General features: G+C 42.2%; 3 protein-coding genes across 9 annotated transcripts in view; 2 read left to right on the forward strand and 1 right to left on the reverse strand.

Moving 5' to 3' along the window:
* The first annotated feature begins 403 nt into the window (after positions 1–403).
* PAGR1 (PAXIP1 associated glutamate rich protein 1) lies at positions 404–5945 on the forward strand. 2 transcript variants are annotated; one of them, XM_014061149.2, is made up of 5 exons: positions 404–738; positions 1939–2102; positions 3126–3522; positions 3654–3736; positions 5576–5945. In XM_014061149.2, the coding sequence occupies exons 3-5, from the start codon at positions 3128–3130 to the stop codon at positions 5758–5760; spliced, it is 663 nt and encodes a 220-aa protein (XP_013916624.1). In that variant the 5' UTR covers positions 404–738; positions 1939–2102; positions 3126–3127; the 3' UTR covers positions 5761–5945. The 2 variants fall into 2 exon arrangements, with proteins under 2 accessions (XP_013916624.1, XP_013916625.1); XM_014061150.2 differs by lacking the exon at positions 1939–2102.
* Positions 5946–11419: 5474 nt separating this feature from the next.
* On the reverse strand, positions 11420–16335 carry ASPHD1 (aspartate beta-hydroxylase domain containing 1). Of its 2 annotated transcripts, XM_087714025.1 has the most exons (3): positions 15278–16335; positions 13918–14031; positions 11420–12140 (listed from the first exon to the last, which is right to left on the reverse strand). In XM_087714025.1, the coding sequence occupies exons 1-3, from the start codon at positions 16032–16034 to the stop codon at positions 12031–12033; spliced, it is 981 nt and encodes a 326-aa protein (XP_087570151.1). In that variant the 5' UTR covers positions 16035–16335; the 3' UTR covers positions 11420–12030. The 2 variants fall into 2 exon arrangements, with proteins under 2 accessions (XP_087570151.1, XP_087570152.1); XM_087714026.1 differs by lacking the exon at positions 13918–14031.
* A 517-nt stretch (positions 16336–16852) lies between these two features.
* Positions 16853–21110, forward strand: part of SEZ6L2 (seizure related 6 homolog like 2) — a 41091-nt gene continuing 36833 nt past the window's right edge. For 2 of the 5 annotated variants that reach the window (XM_087714023.1, XM_087714024.1), the window contains exon 1: positions 18631–19275. In XM_087714023.1, coding sequence (XP_087570149.1) covers positions 19200–19275 — 76 coding nt within the window. In that variant the 5' untranslated portion in view covers positions 18631–19199. Of the gene's footprint in view, positions 16972–18630; positions 19276–21110 lie in introns of those variants that run through there. The other 3 variants (XM_087714021.1, XM_087714022.1, XM_087714020.1) reach the window with 3 other exon arrangements.

Raw genomic sequence — 21110 nt, forward strand, 5'->3', positions numbered from 1 at the left:
TGCCACACCAATGTTCAATAGCTGGAGCCGCCCCTTCTCGCACTTTTCATATAAATACATTTTAAGTGGTGTTTTTTTTTTTGGTCTCTCGTAATAGTTTTAAATCTCTAATGTTGTATGAAAACATGGGAAAATAAACAGTTGAAATTAAAAAAAAAAGATGGTTGTTAGAGAGACCGGACAAAATCCGATTTTTTTAAAAATCGGCATGCGCAATGCACCACCCAAGCCAGGCCGGAGCGTTTATTCCCCCCCCCCCCTAACGCTCAGGGGGCGGGATTGGATTCACCGCCTCGAAGTTGCGATCGATTGTGCTGGGCTCGACTTTTACAGCCTCGCTAGAGGGGAAAGTGGTGGTGGTGGGGGGGATAAGAGCATTCGCGAGCTCCGATGCGTCGATGGGGCGGTGGAATCGCCAACTCCGTTTGTGTGCTTGGGGATTAGCGCCGCCCCTTGGAACTGGGGCCCCTAAGTGCCTCTAAGCATGCACAGAGTGCCGTTTCTCAAAAAGGCAGCGGGTTCGCCGCTCTTTTATTGGCCTAAGATTTAAATCCGAGGCATCTGCTTTTTTTTTTTGCAAAGCAGTTAAATTATTTTGGTCCCGTGAGTATCTCATGTACAACCACTCCGGGACTTGAACACAGGACTGGAGCTTTTAAGGCTGCGCTTTTAACTCCTGTACCGAAATCCTTAACTTCGTTTGACACGTCCTCACGGTTAACATTTGGAGATTTTGGGGTAGGTCTTCAGAAAAAAAAAAACCATGGCTCCAGGGGTTTTTCTTTTCTTTTCTTCAAGATATAAATGTGGTTTAGTATGATGCAGATGTAAAAAACCTGTTTAGCTTCGGTTCCTTCTGTTCACTTCCATTAAGTGATAACCATGAGGAAATACAGGTAGTCCTCAACGTACGACCACAATTGAGCCCAAAATTGCTGTGGCCAAGTGAGACATTTGTTAAGTGGCTTTTGCCCCATTTTACGACCTTTCTTGCCACAGTTGTTAAGTTAGTTGTTAAGTTAGGGACATGATTGTTAAGTGAAACTGGCCTCCCCATTGACTTTTCTTGTCAGAAGGTCGCAAAAAGGGATCAGATGATCTTGGGGCACTGCAGCCTTCATAAAGAGTCAGTTGTCAAGCATCTGAATTTTGATCACTGACTAGGGGACGCGGCAATGGTAGTAAATGAAAAAAGTTATGTCACTTTTTTCAGTGCCTTTGTAACTTTGAATGGTCACTAAATGAACTCTTGTAAGTTGAGGACTACCTGTATTTGTACAGAGTTTTCAAGTGGGCAACATTTTGTGTATGCATTCTAGCTATTGATAATTACATTTTTATCCTACCTTTATTTTATAAATAACTCAAGATGGGGAACATACCTAATACTACTACTCTTATTTTCCCTACAACAACAAACTGTTAGATAGATTAGGCTGAGAGTGTGTTGACGGGCCCAAATTCACTCAGCCAACTTTCAGGACTAAAACAGGACTAAAACACAAGTTCTCCTGTTTCTAGCCTAGTGCCTGAACCACTACGCCAATTTGACTGAATTGGTACAACAATTCTAGTGAGTTGTTATATTAGTATTGCCTATGATTAAAAATAAGAGGCCTGACATGAAGAGATCCTGTGAACTCATAGTTCATATATCTGCTTTATATGTCTATACTGCCCTCTTCAAACCTGGAGTAGGTGATTAATTTTGAATAATCGGACTACTGGTATATATACTAATTTGACAGGAATCCACCTGAACATGAAGATATTTAGACCTGTTTAGATTTCTTTAGGATTGTGATGTTTGTCTCCTGCCAATATAGCAACCCTTTAGCAACTGAATGGCGAAGATTGCAATTTCATCTGCATTTGTAATGTTTTTAAATGTTTTTTTTTTTGTGATAATAGTATATATATATTTCTAAATTACTATAGGCTTTCATCATGACTTCCATCTCTTGAAAAATCACTGGAATCAAAACCATCTTTATATACTGCTTTTAATTCCCCCAGTGGAAAGGTCTTTTAAAAAACCTTCTTGCCCTTTCTTGCAATATCTTGGAGGCATAATAGCATAGTATTATTAAAACCTAACCAAAGTAAGTATGTTTTGCATGGGAAGTTGCTTTTTTGTGTAGTTAATTCCAAAAGCTTATAGCAAAAGTCAATATTCCAAATTACCTGGGCCCTTACATCCATTTCTGACTTTTTAGATCAAAATCATATTTAGCTTTTTGCTGTTTATTTCAAAAAAGTTATGTTCTTAACCTTGTAATTAATTTGTTTGTTCAGAGTTGAAAATAAACCCACCCAATGAAGACTTTTCAACTGCTGTCATTCCAAAGGCTTCTAATATCTTCTGAAATACTTCAGAGTATTTCTGAAAGTCATTAGAAAGGGAGATTTGTAAACGTAGAGTCCTTTACAAGGCTTCGCCATGATTGTGAACAAGATGGCTAATTCTTTTGTCTCCCAGAACTCAAACACATGGGCAATGATGTCCTGCTGTCTCTTCATGAAGAGCAAGAGTTCACCATACTTCTCCTGGAAGCCATTTTCTTTCCTATTTTGATAGATGTTTCATTAGTGCATAAATCTATTTTGGATTGGTAGATGATAAAAAATTCTGCTTATTGTGAACCAGAAATTAAGATGCTTGGCTTGTTAGTTGTTCAAGACCTGAGCACAAGATAGGGCGAGTTCCCATCCTCGCCCCAGCTCTCGCCAACCTAGCAGTTTGAAACATGCAAATGTGAGTAGATAAATAGGTACCACTTTGGTGGGAAGGTAACAGTGCTCTGTGACATCATCCTGGCCACATAACCGTGGACATTTCTTTGCTTTGACAGTGCTGGCTCAATGGCTTTGAAATGGAGATGAGCACTGCTCCCTATAGTCAGCAATGACTAGTGGAATAAACTCTGCAAGGACTCCTTTATTTTACGTTTTCAATGACACAACATTATTTTGTGCTTTTCTTCATTTTGGGATACACTACTGTAGCTGTAGAGTAGCTACAGTGTTATATCTCGTTATGTTTAGCCAGTTATCTCAGATTCTTGACACCCCAGAATTCGCCATATTTGTGCTTCTCCTCTGGTCTCATCTTTTCTTTATTATAGCCATGGAAGAAGCCAGCACTGTGGAGGAAGGGGAAGTGACCTCAGGGATGCAATCCTTGGCAGTAGAAGATGGGCCTGGTCCGGATTTAGCTTCTGCCACTGAGGAACAAGATGACGCTGCCAGAGAAACTGAGGGGGAATTATCAGGCAAGGGAGAAGAATCTGCTGAAGAGGATTGGTGCGTCCCCTGCAGTGATGAGGAGCTGGATTCTCCAGATAACTGGATGCCTGAACCCAAGGAGATCCGTCGTTTATATGAGCTCATTGCTGAGCATGGGACTCTGGAGATTCAGGCCGAAATCCTCCCTCGGCGCAACCCAACCCCAGAGCCTGACAGTGAAGATGAGGATAAATCTGATGGACAATCTGAACACCAAGAAGAAGAAGAGGAGGAGAAGTGAGAAATTAGTTTTTGTATTTGGCTTAAAGGAGGGAGGAATCTTAAGATTTGAAGTTATGTTAAGGGGAAGAATGATAGGCTTGAGAATATTGCTGTTGATTTTTTCCCCCTCCCTCTGTTTGTTCCAGGCCTCATGTGCCTACTGAATTCGACTTTGATGATGAGCCTGCCACTCCCAAAAGCTCCTTGATTGATCGACGGAGAACTCCTGGTACGTAAGGAAGGCAATTGAGTTTCCATAAGAAGAGCATTGCCAAGCCAATGAATTATGGAGTATATCATTCTGCCCCCCCCCCAAACTGGCCCACCAGTTGCTTATGCCCACAAGCTGGGTATGAGTGCAATAGGACCTTCCCTCTGTGTTCCCAATTGCAAATAGGAATAGCGCTTAGACATATATACCGCATTACAATGCTTTACAGCCCCCTCTAAGTGGTTTACAGAGTCAGCATATTGCCCCCAACAATCTGGGTCCTCATTTTACTGGCCTCCAAGAGGGAAGGCTGACTCAGCCTTGAACCAGTCAAGATCGAATTGCTGACAGTCGGCAGAGTTAACCTGCATTACTGCGTTCTAATCACTGCACCGTCATATTCATATCATCATAATCCAGATATAATCAACCGTTTGTTTAGCAAGTCTGGAGAGGAGCAATTGTTGACCAATTTCACTTGCCGTATACAGATAGTCCTCAACTTACATTCTTTTAGCAACTGTTTGAAGTTACAAAAAACGTGATTCATGACTGATCACGTTCAGCCATCATGAGTAGCAGGTATTGAACAGTGTAATCATTCTCCATGACTTGGTGTCTGATCCTTGTGTAATGCAAAGTTGGTAGTCATCCCTCCTCTGAGTTGATTGAAGAACTACTTCCTCTTGGCTGTCCTGAATCTCTCATCATTTGTTGGACTCCAACTTCTAGCTTATGTACGTGAGAAAAGGAAAGAAACACTTCCTCCCTTGCATAATTTTTATACATCATACCCATTTAATCATTTTTATTGAAGTCAAAAACTCCAGAGAGGTGAGCGGTTAAGGGACCAGGTTAGAAACTGGGAGACCAGGAGCTTTAGTTCCACCCTAGGCATATAGCCAGCTGGATAACCTTGTGCCAGTCCCTCTCTCTCAACCCTAGGAAGGAAGCAATGGTAAACCACTTCTGAAAAACCTTGCCAAGAAAACTGCAGGGACTTGCCTAGGCAATCCCCAGGGATCAATACTGACTCAGTACGTGTGTGTGTGTGTATGTGTAAATAAAATGGTTATATTTTCAGAGTTATGTCTTTCATCCACATTTCCCACTAGGGTTTATTAAAAATAGTAAATTTTTAGAAAGAGGATCCTAGACAAAAAAAAAAATTAAATCACCTCTTGTGTTGTAACATTCACTTTTTGAAGTACCCTAATTGCTGAGAAGTAGTACTGGCAGTGCTCAACTTGCTTCCACAATTGGGACGAGAATTTCCATTGCTAAGCCATTCGATTGTTAAGTGAGTCGCACCTGATTTTATGACCTTTTTATTTATTTTTTTGCCAAAGTTGTTAAGCAACTCACTGCAGGTGTTCAGCGAATCACATGGTCATGAAGGAAATCCAGTTTCCTGCATTGACTTTGCTTGTCAGAAGCTGACTGGAAAGGTCGCAAATAGTCACGTGACCCCAGGATGCTACACCTACTTGCCAAGCATCTAAATTTTGGTCATGTGACCCCAGGGATGTTGCAAAAGTCCTAAGTAAGAGGACTAGTCATAAGTCACTTTTCTCAGTGCCGTAACTTTTGAACAGTCTCTGAACCAATGGTTGTAAATCGAGGACTATCTGTATAAAATTGCATTATTTAGGTAGCAAAGATGTCAGTTTCTTAATCCAACAAATAAATTCTGTTGCTGGGCAGTTTTCTCCCACCTGCTTCCTCGTGGTTTTTAATTATTTTACAATTCTCTGTAAGAACAGCAAAGATTGCACTCTATTTTTACCTCGCAGGCCTATTAAGCTAGTTTGATGTATGAACTTCGTCTTCCAATCCTGATTTCTGATTAATTTCCAGGCACGGTAGCTAAGAGTCAGAAAAGAGAAGCTCGCCTGGACAAGGTGCTGTCAGACATGAAGCGCCACAAAGTGCTGGAGGAGCAAATTATGAAGACCGGCTGTGACCTCTTCGACCTTGATTCAGATGATGTACCCACTCCAAAACGGCCCTCTGGTCTCTTCCTTCGTCAGCGCAAATACTAACAATAATGAAGAAGATAAGCCGAGAGAGGAGGATGGAATGGAACTATGGGTGCAGATACAAGGGGAAGGAACTCCTGTCTTACCCCATTAGTACCCTGGACTTAGACTCTGATCCCATACGGGTTGCTGGAGGTGCTTGCTTTCATGTTTCTGGGTGTAATAAAACTCTGTGAGTTTGCTTTTAATTTAATTTCTGTGAATTATTCTTATAGTAATGGAAAGAGTTGCCAATCAGGAAGAGAGGAGGGGTTGAGTACCTACAATTTCACTTGCCATGTATAGCCAGTCCTCGACTTACAACCATTTGTTTAGCAACCATTCAAAATTACAACAGCAGTGAAAAAAAATGACTGGTGCTTGCAGTGACAACCCCATGTTCACATGATCTGACTTCAGGTTCTTGGCAACTGGCACACGTTTATGATGTTTGCAGTGTCCCAGGGTCATATGATCCCCATTTGCAGCCTTCCCAGCCATCTTCCAGCAACTGAAATCAATGGGGAAAGCTGGATTCACTTAAATGACCAAACAATTCATTTAAGAATTACAGTGATTCACTTAACAACTGGCAAAAATGTCATTAAACAGGTGTGATTCATAACAACTGTCCTTAGCAACAGAAATTCTGTCCCAATTGTGGTTGTAAATTGAGGTTGTGTTTACCCCGTTTTGTCTGCTTACCCTCAATCTTTTTGCGATCTTGGAATTGATAACGCTGTGCGGTTCCCTGTCACAAATGTCCTTGTCAAAAAAGCCAACACAGTTCTAGGCTGCATTAACAGAGGGATAGAATCAAGATCACGTGAAGGGTTAATACCACTTTATAAGGCCTTGGTAAGGCCACACTTTGAATACTGCATCCAGCTTTGGTCACCACAATGTAGAAAAGATGTGGAGACTCTAGAAACAGAGCAGAAAAGAGCAACAAAGATGATTAGGGGACTGGAGGCTAAAACATATGAAGAACGGTTGCAGGAACTGGGTATGTCTAGTTTAATGAAAAGAAGGACTAGGGGAGACATGATAGCAGTCTTCCAATATCTCGGACTGCCACAAAGAAGAAGGAATCAACCTATTCTCCAAAGCACCTGAAGGCAAGACAAGAAGCAATGGGTGGAAACTAATTAAGGAGAGAAGCAACCTAGAACTAGGAAGAAATTTCCTCACAGTTAGAACAATTAATCAGTGGAACAACTTGCCTCCAGAAGTTGGGAATGCTCCAACACTGGAAATCTTTAAGAAGAGATTGGACAACCATTTGTCTGAAATGGTATAAGGTTTCCTGCTTAAGTAGGGGGTTGGACTAGAAGATCTCCAAGGTTCCTTCCAGCTTTATTCTACTCTATTTTATTATATTCTTTATTTTTACTTATTTATCAACATATACAAGGTAACTGGTATTAGTATAGACATGGGCATTTTTGCATGAGATTGGTACAAATAGATGGATACAAATAAGTATAACTTAACCATGAACACATAAAATGAGTATGTATCAATGGGGACAGTAGGACAGGAACAGTAGGCACGCTAGTGCGCTTATGCATGCCCCCTTAAAGACCTCTTAGGAAACGTGAGAGGTCCACAGTGGACATTTCAGACAAATGGTCTGAAAGGTCAAATATATGGGGGTTTGAGGAACTAACAATGGAATCAGGTAGAGTGTTCCAGGCATTGGCCATTCTATTGCTGAATTCGTATTTTCTGCAATCGAGTTAGGACTTTGGAGTAGTTTACTTTGAGCTTGTATTAATTGTTTGCCCATGTATTATTGCGGTTGAAGTTGAAGTAGTCATTTACAGGTAGGATGTTATAGCAGATAGTTTTGTGTACTATGCTCAGGTCGGAATGTAGGTGGCGTAGTTCGAGATTGTCCAGGCCTAAAATTTCAAGCCTGTTGGCATAAGGTATTTTACTGCGAGCAGATGAGTTAAGTACTCTTCTTGTGAAATATCTCTGGACCCCCTCTATTGTATTAATGTCCAATATACAGTGTGGATTCCAGGCAGGTGAGCAATATTCAAGGATTGATCTAGCAAAGATTTTGTATTCCCTACTTAGCAGGATAGTGTTACCAGAGAAAAAAACTTTGTAAAATAAGGTTAGCAACTCTTAATGCCTTTTTGGCAATGTTGTTTCAGTGAGTTCTGGGGCTTAGATCTTTTGAGATGAGTAATCTTAGGTTCTTAACAGAGTGTGGTTCATCTATTAAGTCATATCCGCCCAGCTTGTATTTGGTGTTCTGGTTTTTGTTGCCAGTGTGTAGGACAGAGCATTTGTTAGCAGAGATTTGGAGTTGCCAATTGTTTGACCATTCAGATACATAGTCAAGGCTGGTAGTATGGCCTGTGATGTTAAATAGTTTTACGTTGTTGACAAAGAGGACACAGCTGCTTATAATATGATTGCAGAGGTCGTTTATGTAAAGCAGAAAGAAGAGTGTGGGGCCTAATACGCTGCCTTGAGGAACACCACAGTTAACTGGTGCAGAGTTTGATATTACGCTTCCAATTTTGATTACTTGTTGCCTGTTTGATAGGAACACAGCTATCCACTTATGCAAAGATCCTGAAATGCCATAGGAGCTTAGTTTTAACAGAGGTTTGTCATGTACCACTGAATCAAAGGCTTTGCAGAAGCCTATGTAGATTGCATCTATTGCTTTACCCTGGTCGAGTTGTGTGCTCCAAATGTTTTTGTAGTATAGATGCTGCAAATTACAAGACACATTTTTTCTAAAGCCAAATTGCTTGTTAGAGAGTAGGTTATTTGTCTCTATAAGTGGAGGGTGATGGATTGGTTTATGATGGATTCCATGACTTTATAGGAGACACAGCAAAGGGAGATTGGTCAGTAATTCTCAACTAGGCAGTGGTCTCCTTTTTTGAAGATAGGAATGAATGTTGCTACTGACCATAGGTAAGGCCAGGAGCTGGTTGTAAAAGATACTTCATAGATAGTGCTTAGAGGTTCGACTATGGCAGTGGAGAGCTTTTTCAGAAAGTAGGCACATATTCCATCAGGACCTATAGATAGAGATAGTTTTAGGTTGCGTAGGGCCCTTTTGACAGAGTCTTCAGTATTCTATTCTATTCTATTCCTATTCCTATTCTAATGTCCTGTGATGTAAAACGGCAATGCAGCTGCTGGGATGATCCCTTGCCAGTTCCGAACTTAAAGGAAGGAAAAAAAGCAATTCCTCACTTCGTGTGAATGAAAAGCATGTACCATACTTAGAGTTGCCAGGGAACATGGCCTGGTGAATCAGAAATCTTAAATAGTAAACAAACTTAATCAACTTTAATTTATACACAATTTGTAAACAGCATGTTTACATCAGTGGTGGGTTTCAAAAATTGTTCGAATCTACTCTGTGGGTGTGGCCTCCTTTGTGGGAGTGGCTTGTTGCCCATGTGACCAGATGTGAGTGGCTTGCCACCCAAATGACCGGATATGAAGATGCCAAGGACACTTGTCAGAACCACCTTAAATTACCTCAGACACAGCACTGGCATCCATAAGAATATGAAGCAAACTTGTTTTTTAAAAGGCATCTTTGGTTTGCGTTAAAACAACATCAATGTTCTGATCGCACCACAAACGCAGTAGTCATCCTTACCTTTCACAGAGGCGCTGAGTTTTATAAATATGAGCATGATAGTGTAGAATAATCATATCCAAGGACCAGTGGTGGGTTTCAAAAAAATTTGAAACCTCTTCTGTAGGTGTGCCCTGCTTTCCTGGTCCACTGGTGGAACCTCTTCTAAAAAGTTCGGTAGATGTGACAAACCGGTTCTACCGAATAGGTGCGAACTGGTAGGAACCCACCTCTGGTTTACATGCATAGATAGAAATTGTGGCTGTCACCTTTACAACGCAAGGAGAGGATGGGGTGAGTCTTTTGTTCTGCTCTTGGGAATTTGATGAGTAGGGGGGGGGGAACTTATTCAGAATTCCTGCTGAGCATATTAGACTTGGACAAATAGACACAAATCTGGCAAATAAACTTAGCAGATTCTACTTCAAAAGTTTGAGATGCTCTTTTGTGCGCGGGCGCCATGTGCTTCTTTTAGCAGATTATCTCTGTATGTTTTAAAATTATTCTATGAAGGATAATAAGATCCCACTGTCAAAGTTAAAATCTTAAGAACAAATATAAAAAGTGAACAACAGTGACTCATACTGTGTGGGAATTTAAAACAAAATGTGTACAGGAATTTGATGAGAGGGAAAAACAACAAAGACTTTTAAAAGATTAGAAGCCTTACATGGAGTTTTTATTGAAAGAAGGAAAGATTGAACTGATATCTTAACAGGTTTGGGGAGCAGAAAGAGGAGAAAGAATATGATAAAAGGATGGCACATTTCTATTTTTCTTTTTATTCATTTTTCTCTTTTTTAAAAACCTTTAATACTTTTATTGTACCTTGACTTACAACAGTTCATTTAGTGACCATTCAAAGTTACAACGGCACTGAAAAAAGTGAGTTGTGACCATTTTTCACACTTATAACCGTTGCAGCATCCCCATGGTCATGTGATCAAAATTTGGATGTTTGCAACTGACTCATATTCATGACGGTTGCAGTATCCCAGGGTAATGTGATCAACTATTGCGACCTCACAAGCAAAGTCAATGGGGAAGCCAGATTCACTTAACAACCATGTTACTAAATTAACAGTTGCAGTCACAACTGTGGCAAGAAAGGGTTGTAAAATGGGGCAACATTCACTTAAGAAATGTCTCGCTTGACAACATAAAATTTGGGTTCATTTGTGGTCATAAGTCAAGGACTACCTGTATATTCTAATTTAAAGTATTTTTAAAAGTATACAGGAAAACGTGGATTAAAAAAAGCTTGTCTGATTTGGGATAGTGATATTCTGGACAAATAAGCATTCATTATGTTCTTCTCCTCATATACTACCATAGTACTTACCTTGTCAGTGATTTCTATAATTGCATCCCGTTTTGGTCACCAAACTACAAAAAGATGTTGAGACTTTGGAAAAACTGCAAAGAAGCACTTAATTAAAGGCCTGGAGACTAAAACACATGAAGAACGGTCGCAGGATTTGGATTTGGCTAGTCCAAAGAAAAGAAGGCCTAGGGATGAAATGATAGCAGTATGCCAGTATATGAGAAGTTGCCACAAAGAGGTCAGTTTATTTACTAAAACACTTGTAGGCAAGAGAAGAAACAACGGATGGAAACTAATCAAGGACAGAAGCAACCTGGAACTAAGAAGAAACTTTCTAACAGTAAGAACAATTAACCAATGGAACAGCTTGTCGTCAGAAGTTGTAGATGCTTCATTACTGGAGGTTTTTAAGAAGAGACTGAACAGTCATTTGTCTGAAATGCTGTAGGGTCTTCTGCTTGAGTTGGACTAGAAAACCTACAAGGTCCCTTCCAGCTCTATGCAGATGGATTGATATTTACCTTACTCCCTGCAGCTTTTGATTTCCATCCCATGTGATTTTCCTTCTACTGTTTGGTTGCACTTCCTGACATCACAGTTTAATGCACTTTTTAAAAATAAGCCTGGCTGATGTTCAAGAATAAAATCGTGGCTAGTGCCTTTAATCTCATTACTCACATGAGTAAGTTCCTAATGGTTTCTCCTGCAAGGAAAAAAAATGTCTTGACAAAAAAACATGAGTCTCTAAGGATTTTATTGGAATACAGCTGGCTAGAATTTTTCAAAATTAAAATCCCTTGACACAAATGTTGAGCTACAGATATTGTGAAAGAACAATAATTTACCATAGACATGTGTAGAAACAGACTATTTTACTTTGGTTAATTTCTTACCCTCCTTTTCTTCCCAAAATAACCCTGAAGAAATCTATACTATTAATACAGAATGTGGATTTCATATACTTCATTAAACTCGAAGGTAACTAGCACTACAGTGTAGTCAGCAACATTCCCACCAGCACAGGCTGAACAGAACAGTGCTGTGAGAGGGAGCGGGGAGCCAACAAGGAACTATACAGTGCAAGAAAGAAAACCAAAATGTCCCAGATCACAAAAATCTCTAGGATGAGTTTTATGAGAGGGCACAGAATCACCTTGAAGAAAAAGATATTTTCATGGCTTTGCAAAACTCTTTGTCATTTTTGCATTACACATTGGGCCTTATTCAGCCTGCAAAACAATGACTCTAGGTCCAAGACTATTGAGTGTAGGGAGTGGTTGATTTTTGTGAGGAGCAGCAAATATTTTGAGATTGTGTCCATGCCCCCAATTCTGGTTGGGTCAAGCATCTATCGTCCAGGGGCAAAGATATAATCCAATGCCTGTCTTTCAGGCCCTGCTACGTTGGGGTGCCAGAGATCAGCAATAAAAATCACCTGAGGTCCATCGCTGGGGGAACCTGTAACAAAGGTGGTTGCAGTTATCATCTCAATTTAACTTCAAATCCTTTCAAAACAATCAGAGCAGATTAGACCAACACAAGGTGTTTCTCCACGATAGCTTGGCAGATAAAATGAAAGAAAAAAAATTATATTAAAAAGGTTACATTAATTTGGTGTAGCAAACATATGAGATATAAATGGGATTGGGCTAGTTTGTGGTTTATTGTGATACTTGCCAACCATATTTTAGACCAGCGTGTTGGGCAAAACTCGCACCATAGCTAATGGTTTAGAATTGTAGTTAATCTGCTTTGCATACAGCAAAACCTGGTTCAATTAGCCCTGACCCAATGTCAAAAAAAATCATCAAAATAACAGAATACCTAGAAAATGGGTAGGAGGATTTTGATGCTACCTAGGGTATTTTATCTTTGGACTTCACCTTTTACTCGCTTCAGCTCTGCTCGTCATTGTTCCATAATGCAGCCCTGAATAGATGATTCCTCAAGGAAAAACCTTTTGCCAAAAATAAATAAAATACCCCAACTCTCTTTTAGGTGCTTAAAATTGTGCAAAATACATTCTCTTGGGGAAACTTCCCAAAATCCTACACAGAGAGAATGGTAGGAAAGAAAATTGCCTAGAGGTGGTCAGATGGTCGTGAATTTAGGATAGTATTGGACAGGGGTGGGATTCAGCTGGTTTGGACCAGTTCAGGCGAACCAATAGTTCCAATGGATCAGCTGAAGAGCGAACCGGTTTGCTCTGACAATCATATGGGCCCGCCCACCCCTGTGCTTTATTTACCTATATCCTCTTAGCTGATTCCTGTGGCAGAGTGGGTTGCCTCAGCTGTGTTACTCCCCAGAAGTAACGTGGAAGGTAAGCTTTGTTAAAACTGCACACATGTAAAGCACACAATCACCGAACTGGTTGTTAAACCGGCAGGATCCCACTACTGGTATTGGATCCCTCGGTTCCACCACAAATCCGCGAAGCCCTTATCCGTGGAGACATAAGCGCGAAGACTAATTCGCGCCGTTCAAAGCGCTAAGGAAAAACGCGACCCTACCGCGATGACATAATCGCGGAGAGCAAATCCGCGCATTCCCCAGCACTCAGTACCCTAAACCTAACCCTAAACCTAACCCTAAAACAAACCCCTAAACCTAATCCTAACCCTTACCTTAATGGAAATCGGCTTTCTGCCGTGGCGCCGTTTTAAAGCGCCCTTCTGTTGCCGCGCTGTTGTCGCAGCGGTGATGACACGTGATGATGACGTCGCGGCTTTAGCAACGCGCTTATGTCTCCGCGGATAAGGGCTTTGCGGTTTTGTCGTGCCACAGGATCGCTCATACTCTGAGACTTTTTAAAGAGGCCAAAGCTCACTGGAGAAGTGGGATAAGACAGGGGTCCCCAACCTGGTATGGTCTCTAGACTTGCACCTGGCTGCGGCATACCAGAAACCAGGCCACACAAATAAGTGAAGCCCCATCTCTGGTGTGCAGGTAGCATGCGAAACCACGCCTCCTTTGGTCCATAGAAAAAAACTCTCTTTATGGAGACAGTCCCTGGTGCCCAAAAAGTTGGGGGCCACTGGGATAAGAGACAACCACTCAACCTTGGTGTGACATTCCTAAAGCTGAGATGTGCTGATGAGCACTTTTATTTAGAACAAATTTATACAATGGGGAGCTTTCAAGGAAGTCCTAGCCTCCAACTGCTTTTTGGGAAGAGAGATTTTTGAGCACAACTCTCTTCAGTCCTTATGCCTGCTTTTTTTTGCACTCTTACCATTATGCGCTGTAGTGTGCAAGAAGGAATCGTCCACCAGAAGGCAGTACCCTTCAGACCAGCACTGTGGCTCACCACCTACCACCAACTCACAACCAGGTGGCACTTTTAGCCCTAGAAGAAGAATGAATAAGCTGTGAGAGGGAGGCTTACTGAAGGATGTTTCATATCCCACCCACCCCACACAAGAGAGAGAAGAGAAACATGCTGATGTAAAGCACTAATTATGGAAACAACGTCCTATGTTGGGAGCAAGAGAAACTGTCATTTGCAAAACCAAGAATGGGTACCCCATTTGCATATAGAATTTTTATCACCCCATCCAGAATTGTGGCCACGAATTGGGGATCTCCTCCTTGGTTCAGCAGAAAGTAAACTGTTTGCCTGTCTTGCGAAGAACAGTCATAGCAGGAATATAGAAATTACAGAAGATAATTGTCTTTGGAGACCCTTGATCATTCGTGTTCTCCCACAGCTGCTTTCTCCAGAAGGCAACTGGACTTACTTGATTTTTTTTTCCCTTCAAAAACATTTGGCTTCTCATCCATGAAACCTCTTCAGTTCTAACAGTTAGAACTGAAGAAGCTTCTTGGATGAGAAGCAAAAAGTTTTAAAAGGAAAAAAAAAGCAAGAAAGTCCAGTTACCTTCTGGAAAAAAACATCTTTGGGACCACAGAGACTGGGAAAAGAAGATCTTCAGAAAAAAAATGTTTTCTGAAAAACCCTGTTCGAATCCTCCTGCCTTCATCTGAAGTCAAATGCCTGACATTTTATTGTAAGCTATTGAAAAACTTTAAACTTTTAGAAAACTTGATTAGGAGCCACAAAGAATTGGTTATAAGACTGGGGTGGGTGCTATATAAATGTTGTAAATAAAAAGGTAAAAAGAGTTTATTTGATTCTCCTTGTGCTACCTACCCACCTACCCATCATACTTGCACTGTAGATCAAAGTGTTGGCCGATGATGCATGTTTCTCATAGCACCTTCCCTGAAGAGGCATCCTACAAAGAATGCCTCTTCTGAAATGCCACTTGTCAGACTTTCTAAAAAATAAGATTTGTTTATAATTTGTGGAGCAAATTCATCTGAAGCAGTGCTGCAGTTCACAACAATTATTCCAATCTGCTTGTTTGGCTGCTTCTAAATATAAATAGCATAGTTAATAAAATAGAACAATCATGATAAACCAAGCTTATAAACAGCTCCTATTTAGGGAACAAAAGAGTTCAGTAACTAGACAGCATGTATTGCGCTGAAAGGAGATGCTGACAATACAGGTTTTCAGATACTGGTGCCCCTTCCCCACTAAGTAGATGCTGTGATCTGACCTATTCATTGCTCCTCTAGTGTTTGCTCACCTAGGTGGCACCGTACCCTGGTGTTCGTTGGTCCATAGGTGCCAGGTAGCACAGTTCCAGGCTGCAAGACATTAAAGCAGGCGTTCCCAAAGCAATTGGCGTTGATAAAGGTGCGTAGTGCGCTGAGTGCCCGATACGTCCATGGGCAGCTGCGACAATTCTGTGCTATGCACTCCCCCTGTCGGTAAAGGTAATAACTGTGCCAGCCAGGGTTGGCGTTGACCATCCATCCCCGTGGCATTGGGGCTCCGGGTTCAAAGTCCCTTGCAATGCCCTCGAATTCCCGCAGGATGGCCGGGAAACTGAGTTCAAGAATCTCCACATCGTGACGCTGGGACTCGCGGGCAAAATAGGGGGCCGAAGGCAAGTCGGGGAGGTAGAAGGCGCTGGGCTTCTGGATCGCCATCCGTTCGCCCAGCTGATAATGGGCCTGGTCCCGGATACCTTTGTGCAGCCGGTTCATACCTGACCACGAATAGCGCTTAGCATAATCTCGTAGGCTGCGATACAGGCGCTGGTTGATAGCATCGCCCCTGAGGGTACGGCGAGGGCATCCTTCTTCGGTTGGCACACCTTGCTGATGAGACACAGGGGCTACTTGCCCTGTTCCCACACGATAGCAGTACCAGATGAACAAGAGGGCCAGAGAACCTAGCACAGCTATGGCCGGCTCTGGTCGAGAGTGCCACGTAGAGGGGTCAGGGAGGAGTGGGGACAGAAGGCCACGGAGACCCCAATCAGCCATGATGCTGGGCATCTTCGGGCAAAGTTAGAGCACCTTATGCAAATCTGCTGGCCTGCCCAGCCAGTCTGAATCGCCCAGGCCAATTCATATAGGGTGCCCTTTTCAACCCTCTTTTTCTATTTCTTCCTGCTCATTTAATACTTCACTCCTCTGCTGCATGAATCCGTTCTTTAAATGAATGCCTAATTTCTGAGCCTTCTGCCAATCATTTTCACCACGTCTGTCCCACACTCCACCCCATTTCTCTCTCCCTCTGTCACTATGTCCTCTTCTTCTAAACTGGTCGTCATTCTGCCTTATCAATTTTGCTTATCTCCTCTCATCTCTGTAATATCCCACCCACCCATCCCCGGTCTGTTCTAACTCCGTCCTCACTAGTCACCTTCTCTGCTGGTGTCCTCCATTTATTGCAAGACAAATGATACCTTCCCCAGACAGATGTGTTTCCCCTCCCCACCCCTTTTAAAAAAAATCTCTACCTGTTCATTTGTCCATTTCCCAGTCCTTCCATCTTCTAATATTCTTGCCTTGTCTGTCTCTCCCCCAAAATGCCTTTATCACCCTGTGTGATTCTCTTTCTATCTCCTCCTGGCTGAACTGGCTCCGTTGCCAATTGTCTACAGTAATTTCTGTTCATGCACATAGACTACCAGAGGCATCCGGAAAAGATTAGAGCTTCCCCCTCCACCACCACCCCATTCCCCTCCTCCTGCTGCTCTAATCCGCCATCCCTCCCTTTGACGTCTTCCTCTCCTTCCTCGTATCAGCACAAGCCGAGGTTTCGCTGCATAAACAGCCACCCCAACCACAGCTCAGAACCCCCTGTATCAACCGTCCTCAGATGGGCATATGGTCACCCTGAGTGATTGATCTCATCAGTAAGCAATCATTTCTAGGGTTCCGAGTTTGGGCGTAGGATTGAAGGATGGATTGCTGAGGGCTCCAAAAGGTAAGCTGTTAGCTAGGCCCGCTTTAGACTAGGGCCACTCCTCCTCCTCTAACTGCAGCAGAGGCTCAGCCACATTGGAGGCAACCCCTGCCTGCAGCGCAGCCATCTTTCCACTCCCCCCCCCAACCTATGCATTTCAGGCTGCAGCTGATTGCTGCATCAGTTGCATTTCTGAAATAAAGTCTTTAAACTGCATACCAATAGTTACTACTAATCGGAATGTTCCCATCCTTAGCATCTTCCTTAGCAGCTCCTGGTACCTCTATCCTAGCAACTGCCTGGCAACCACAATGTCTCCTTAGCAACCATCTTCCCATAGCAACTTTCATAGTAACCATTGTGAAGGGAGATTAAGTTGAAGCCGCCAAAGAGGGGAGGCTCCTTCTTTTGCCACGCCCCCTCCCCCCCAGCCGAAGAGTAATCATGTCCCCACCTCTACAATCTTTACATCTATCCCTCCCTAATTATTTAAAAAATGCATATTTTTTTTCATCTTGATTGTGCGCCTGGCTTCTGTAGCCTCAGACAAAAAAGGCCCAGGATGGGAGGGGGTGACGATGGTCGTGTTGGGGGCTGTAGAGTTTTTATAGCAGAGTTATAATTGGGAGGTAAAACCTTGGAGTTGTGAGGAAGAAGGAGCTGAGATGGGAAGTGGGAAGTTGGAGGATGGAAAAAGTCACAAATAATGTTGGTGCAGAGAGGAAGAAAGAAGAGCAATTCTAAGGTGGATTTTGTGGAAGGGAAGAAAAAAAATAGAAGAATGAGGCACAATATAAGAATATTTTAATAATAAACACAACATTTCTGTGAGATGTTAAATAAATATTGCCTTAAAAATGCTGTGGCATGTGGTTTGCAAATATCTACAGTAAATGAGAACAACACACACAGACACAGACACACACAAAACCCAAACCCACATTGAGAAATGCGTAAGCTCAAATGGAGTCAGAGATTCTGCTTAGATGCCTGCCTTGAATTTTCCAAAAATGGCAACATAAATTTTTGATAGTTTCTTGCTGTACCTCTTTTGGAAAAAAAAAAGGTAATCTAAGGAGCCTGTCATGTTTTACTCTCCTCATCTGCTTCTTTACAAGGAATGACCAAAATATTATTGGTGTATTTTTGTAACAAAATGCATAACTTATTTCCAGAGTTCTTGTGGGAGGTGAGGTTACAAATCATTAAATAATATTTGCAACATCACTAGTAAAGTTTGCATCTGTTTTCCTCCACAGAGGGTTTATTTTCTGTAAGAGAATAGATCTTGAACAATTTCCCTTTATTATCTAGAAAAGGACATTTATTTATTACATATTGGCTTGGCAAATCAGGAAGCAGTATATTTTTAAATAGGAATGGACTGTTACATTGTTCCTCATTTTTAAAAAAATCAAAACAATTTATTTTCCATATTGCGCTTTCAAACTATACTTATGATCATAGGATGGCGGTGAGGATTTATACTCCCCCATCTCTATAATATTCAGAATAATGCAACTGCAAATACATATTGGGTTTCATTGTCAAGGATAAAGGTGGGAGGGGAGAGAGAGAGAGAGAGAGAGAGAGATTTGCTTTGCCAAAACACTGAAGGTTTTACATTTTTAAAAAAGAACCGTTCACAATACCTTTCTATTCTTATTAAAGTTTTTCCTGGTTTGGTAAGAGAATCTATTGCAAGAAAGGAATAGGGAAGAGAAACCATATGGTAATGGCCATATATCTGTAGGTGACTTTCCAGATGGGTATGTAGGTGGCAGAGGAAGAAGAATCCATGCCTTTTCTTAAGCAAAGAAATTCATTTTGGCCTCCCCTGTTTCTCCATTCAATTGGGCGAATGTAAGACATGGGAGAAAAAGAGGGGTTCTGGGTGAAAGAGGCCTGACATCATGCCTGCTCTGAAAAATAATTTCACCGAAAGGAAGCAGTCCGCTGCATTTCTCGTTCTATAAGCGAAAAAGGGAAGAGGGGGTCCAGATAACACAGTTAATCAGTTATGCAGCAAGCAGGAGCAGACTGCAGAAAAGGCACATTTCCAAAACACAAATAGAAAAAGCCTAGGTTGCTTTGGAAAGGCAAAAGGGAAAAATCCTACAGAACTAGCCCTTGTAAAGAAGCTACTGCATTTTCATTTGCTAAGCAGACTCCTAGCTCCACGGCTCCCTTGCCTGGCAGGAGAAGGAAATAGCCAGACTAGGTATTCTGCAGGTCTGAAGAAATCCAAAATGCGCTGTTTGGAAAAAGCAGGACTCAACATGCCTCTTCTGCTGCTGCTGCTTTGCTCCCTGTCTCTTCTACAAGGTAAGCGGGAAGCTTTTTAGCACAAGGGCTGGGGAGGGGGCGGCCGATGACCCAAACGGAAAGGGGCTTATTTCAATTTAACCATCTTTTGTATTAAAGAAAAGGGGGGTTTGAAAATCCATCTTCATCACTACCAGCTCCCCCCCTGCCCTTCCCCAGAGCAAATGGCAGGTGGGCTTGTTGTAAAGATGGTGTTGTAGGCAAGGGAAGCCTATTTGAAAATACATCTTGACATGGACCAAAAAAAAAGAGGGGGATTCGTTTTCGCTGCTTGGGGATGCACACATTTTTAAACAGCTATAGGGAAACGACGGTCGTCGGTCGTCACTAGAGGATAAAAGAAGGGAATTGGTATTTGATGGTCTGTGATATCTCCTAAGATGGGGAGGAGGAGAGGGGTTGTTCTCTGTGTTGTAGTAAGCAGAATGTAGAAATCTGATGAGGATCCCAGTCAATAGCAAGGAGAATGTAATTTGGGGTGCTCTTTGGAAAACGGAGAGGAATTCTATTTTAAAAATCTGTAAAATCTGCTAGATTTTACCTTTTCCTATATCTTTGATTTTAGATTTTACCTTTTCCTATATCTTTGAGCCATTATAAAGATTGGCAGTGATTTTAAGGGAAGTTATTATCTACAAAAAGGGGGTGGTCAGGTTGTTGCAGAAGGTTGCAAGTGAAGCAGAAATTTGAGGCTGACCCTTGACGGGAAGTTACAGAAATGACTGAAGATTTGATAGTTAGATTTGAAAGCTGACCTGAATTTTTGAACACCAGGATCCAAGAAATGGAGTGGAGTGAGATGTGCATAAATTGAACTAGGCAAAGAACAATCTTCCCCCACTGAAGGGGGGAGAAAAAAAATCCCTGGGGTTTTGTATGTAACGCTGCCAAGAAAAACATATTCAATATTCATGCATTGCTAAACTGAAAAAGCAGAGTCCGGGTCAAAATGAGGGTGCCCCAATAAAGGTTCACTCAGAAGGATCGCAAGCATAATGGCAAAGACTTAAAGAGCTTGAGGGAAGAGGGGGGGGGGCATTATGAAATCATGCAAAAGGGCGAGCTGTTTGGCGATGCGTTTCCTAAAAAGGAGGTTGGCATCCTGCAGCTCTGCAAATTCAGTGAAGGATAAGAAGTTCAAATTTGCTGGATAGGTTAAGGTGAACCCTGATGCAACAGGGAGTCACCCTGGCAAAGGCTGGTGGTAGGGAAGAAGGTCTCAGAGTTTTGTGGGGCACAAGGATGTAAGGAGGAAGACGAGAGGAAGAAGCAGCTAGGCCTAGGAAACCAAGAAGGAGGGATAGGGGTGTCATTCTTGAGGCAGGAAGATACATAGATTTTGCACGTAGATGTTAAGGACGCAAGGTTTTATTTCTGGGCTGCAGTTAAGAGTGCATTTTTCTCCTCCTCCAACACCATCACCATCATCCTTGTTGACTTGGGATGGGAGAGGTTGAGATTCAGCACCCAGGAGGTGCTGAACGTGGCAAATGAAAACCCACCAAGATGTCACCTCACAGAACTTCCTATTAGAAGCTTTGCCCTCTCCAGAGGCATCACCACTGGGTTTTGTTCAGTTGAACAAACAAAGGTGGGGAAACCCCCTTTACCCCAAGACCAGTAAGTCAGGCCTTTCCGCTTCTCAGAGCACCAGCCATTTGACTGAGGGAATAGCAAATGCACAGGGCACCCAAGCCTCTGAGGCAGCTGGCCTTCTTAATAGAGGGAGCTCAAAGCAATTAATGGTTTGTCAGAAGCTGCCCAGATCCCACATGCTGGCAGTTGCCTGCAGCGGCTACAGCTGTCAGCCCTGAATATGTCATATCAGGCGATCC

Source organism: Thamnophis sirtalis, unplaced genomic scaffold (genome assembly GCF_051295495.1).
Source record: "Thamnophis sirtalis isolate CommonGarterSnake01/CBP01778 unplaced genomic scaffold, rThaSir2_p1.2 scaffold_4, whole genome shotgun sequence".
In the NCBI taxonomy this organism is placed as follows: Eukaryota; Metazoa; Chordata; class Lepidosauria; order Squamata; family Natricidae; genus Thamnophis; species Thamnophis sirtalis.

What these genes read in the sequence shown, in the direction of transcription:
- PAGR1 (XM_014061149.2), top strand. Translation starts at nt 3,128, where the DNA reads ATGGAAGAAGCCAGCACTGTGGAGGAAGGGGAAGTGACCTCAGGGATG. An exon ending in GAAGAAGAAGAGGAGGAGAA is followed by an intron (nt 3,523 to 3,653) that starts GTGAGAAATTAG and finishes TGTTTGTTCCAG; the next exon opens with GCCTCATGTGCCTACTGAAT. An exon ending in TGATCGACGGAGAACTCCTG is followed by an intron (nt 3,737 to 5,575) that starts GTACGTAAGGAA and finishes ATTAATTTCCAG; the next exon opens with GCACGGTAGCTAAGAGTCAG.
- ASPHD1 (XM_087714025.1), bottom strand. Translation starts at nt 16,034, where the DNA reads ATGCCCAGCATCATGGCTGATTGGGGTCTCCGTGGCCTTCTGTCCCCA. An exon ending in CAGGGTACGGTGCCACCTAG is followed by an intron (nt 14,032 to 15,277) that starts GTGAGCAAACAC and finishes TTCTTCTTCTAG; the next exon opens with GGCTAAAAGTGCCACCTGGT. An exon ending in GCACACTACAGCGCATAATG is followed by an intron (nt 12,141 to 13,917) that starts GTAAGAGTGCAA and finishes CCTTTGTTACAG; the next exon opens with GTTCCCCCAGCGATGGACCT.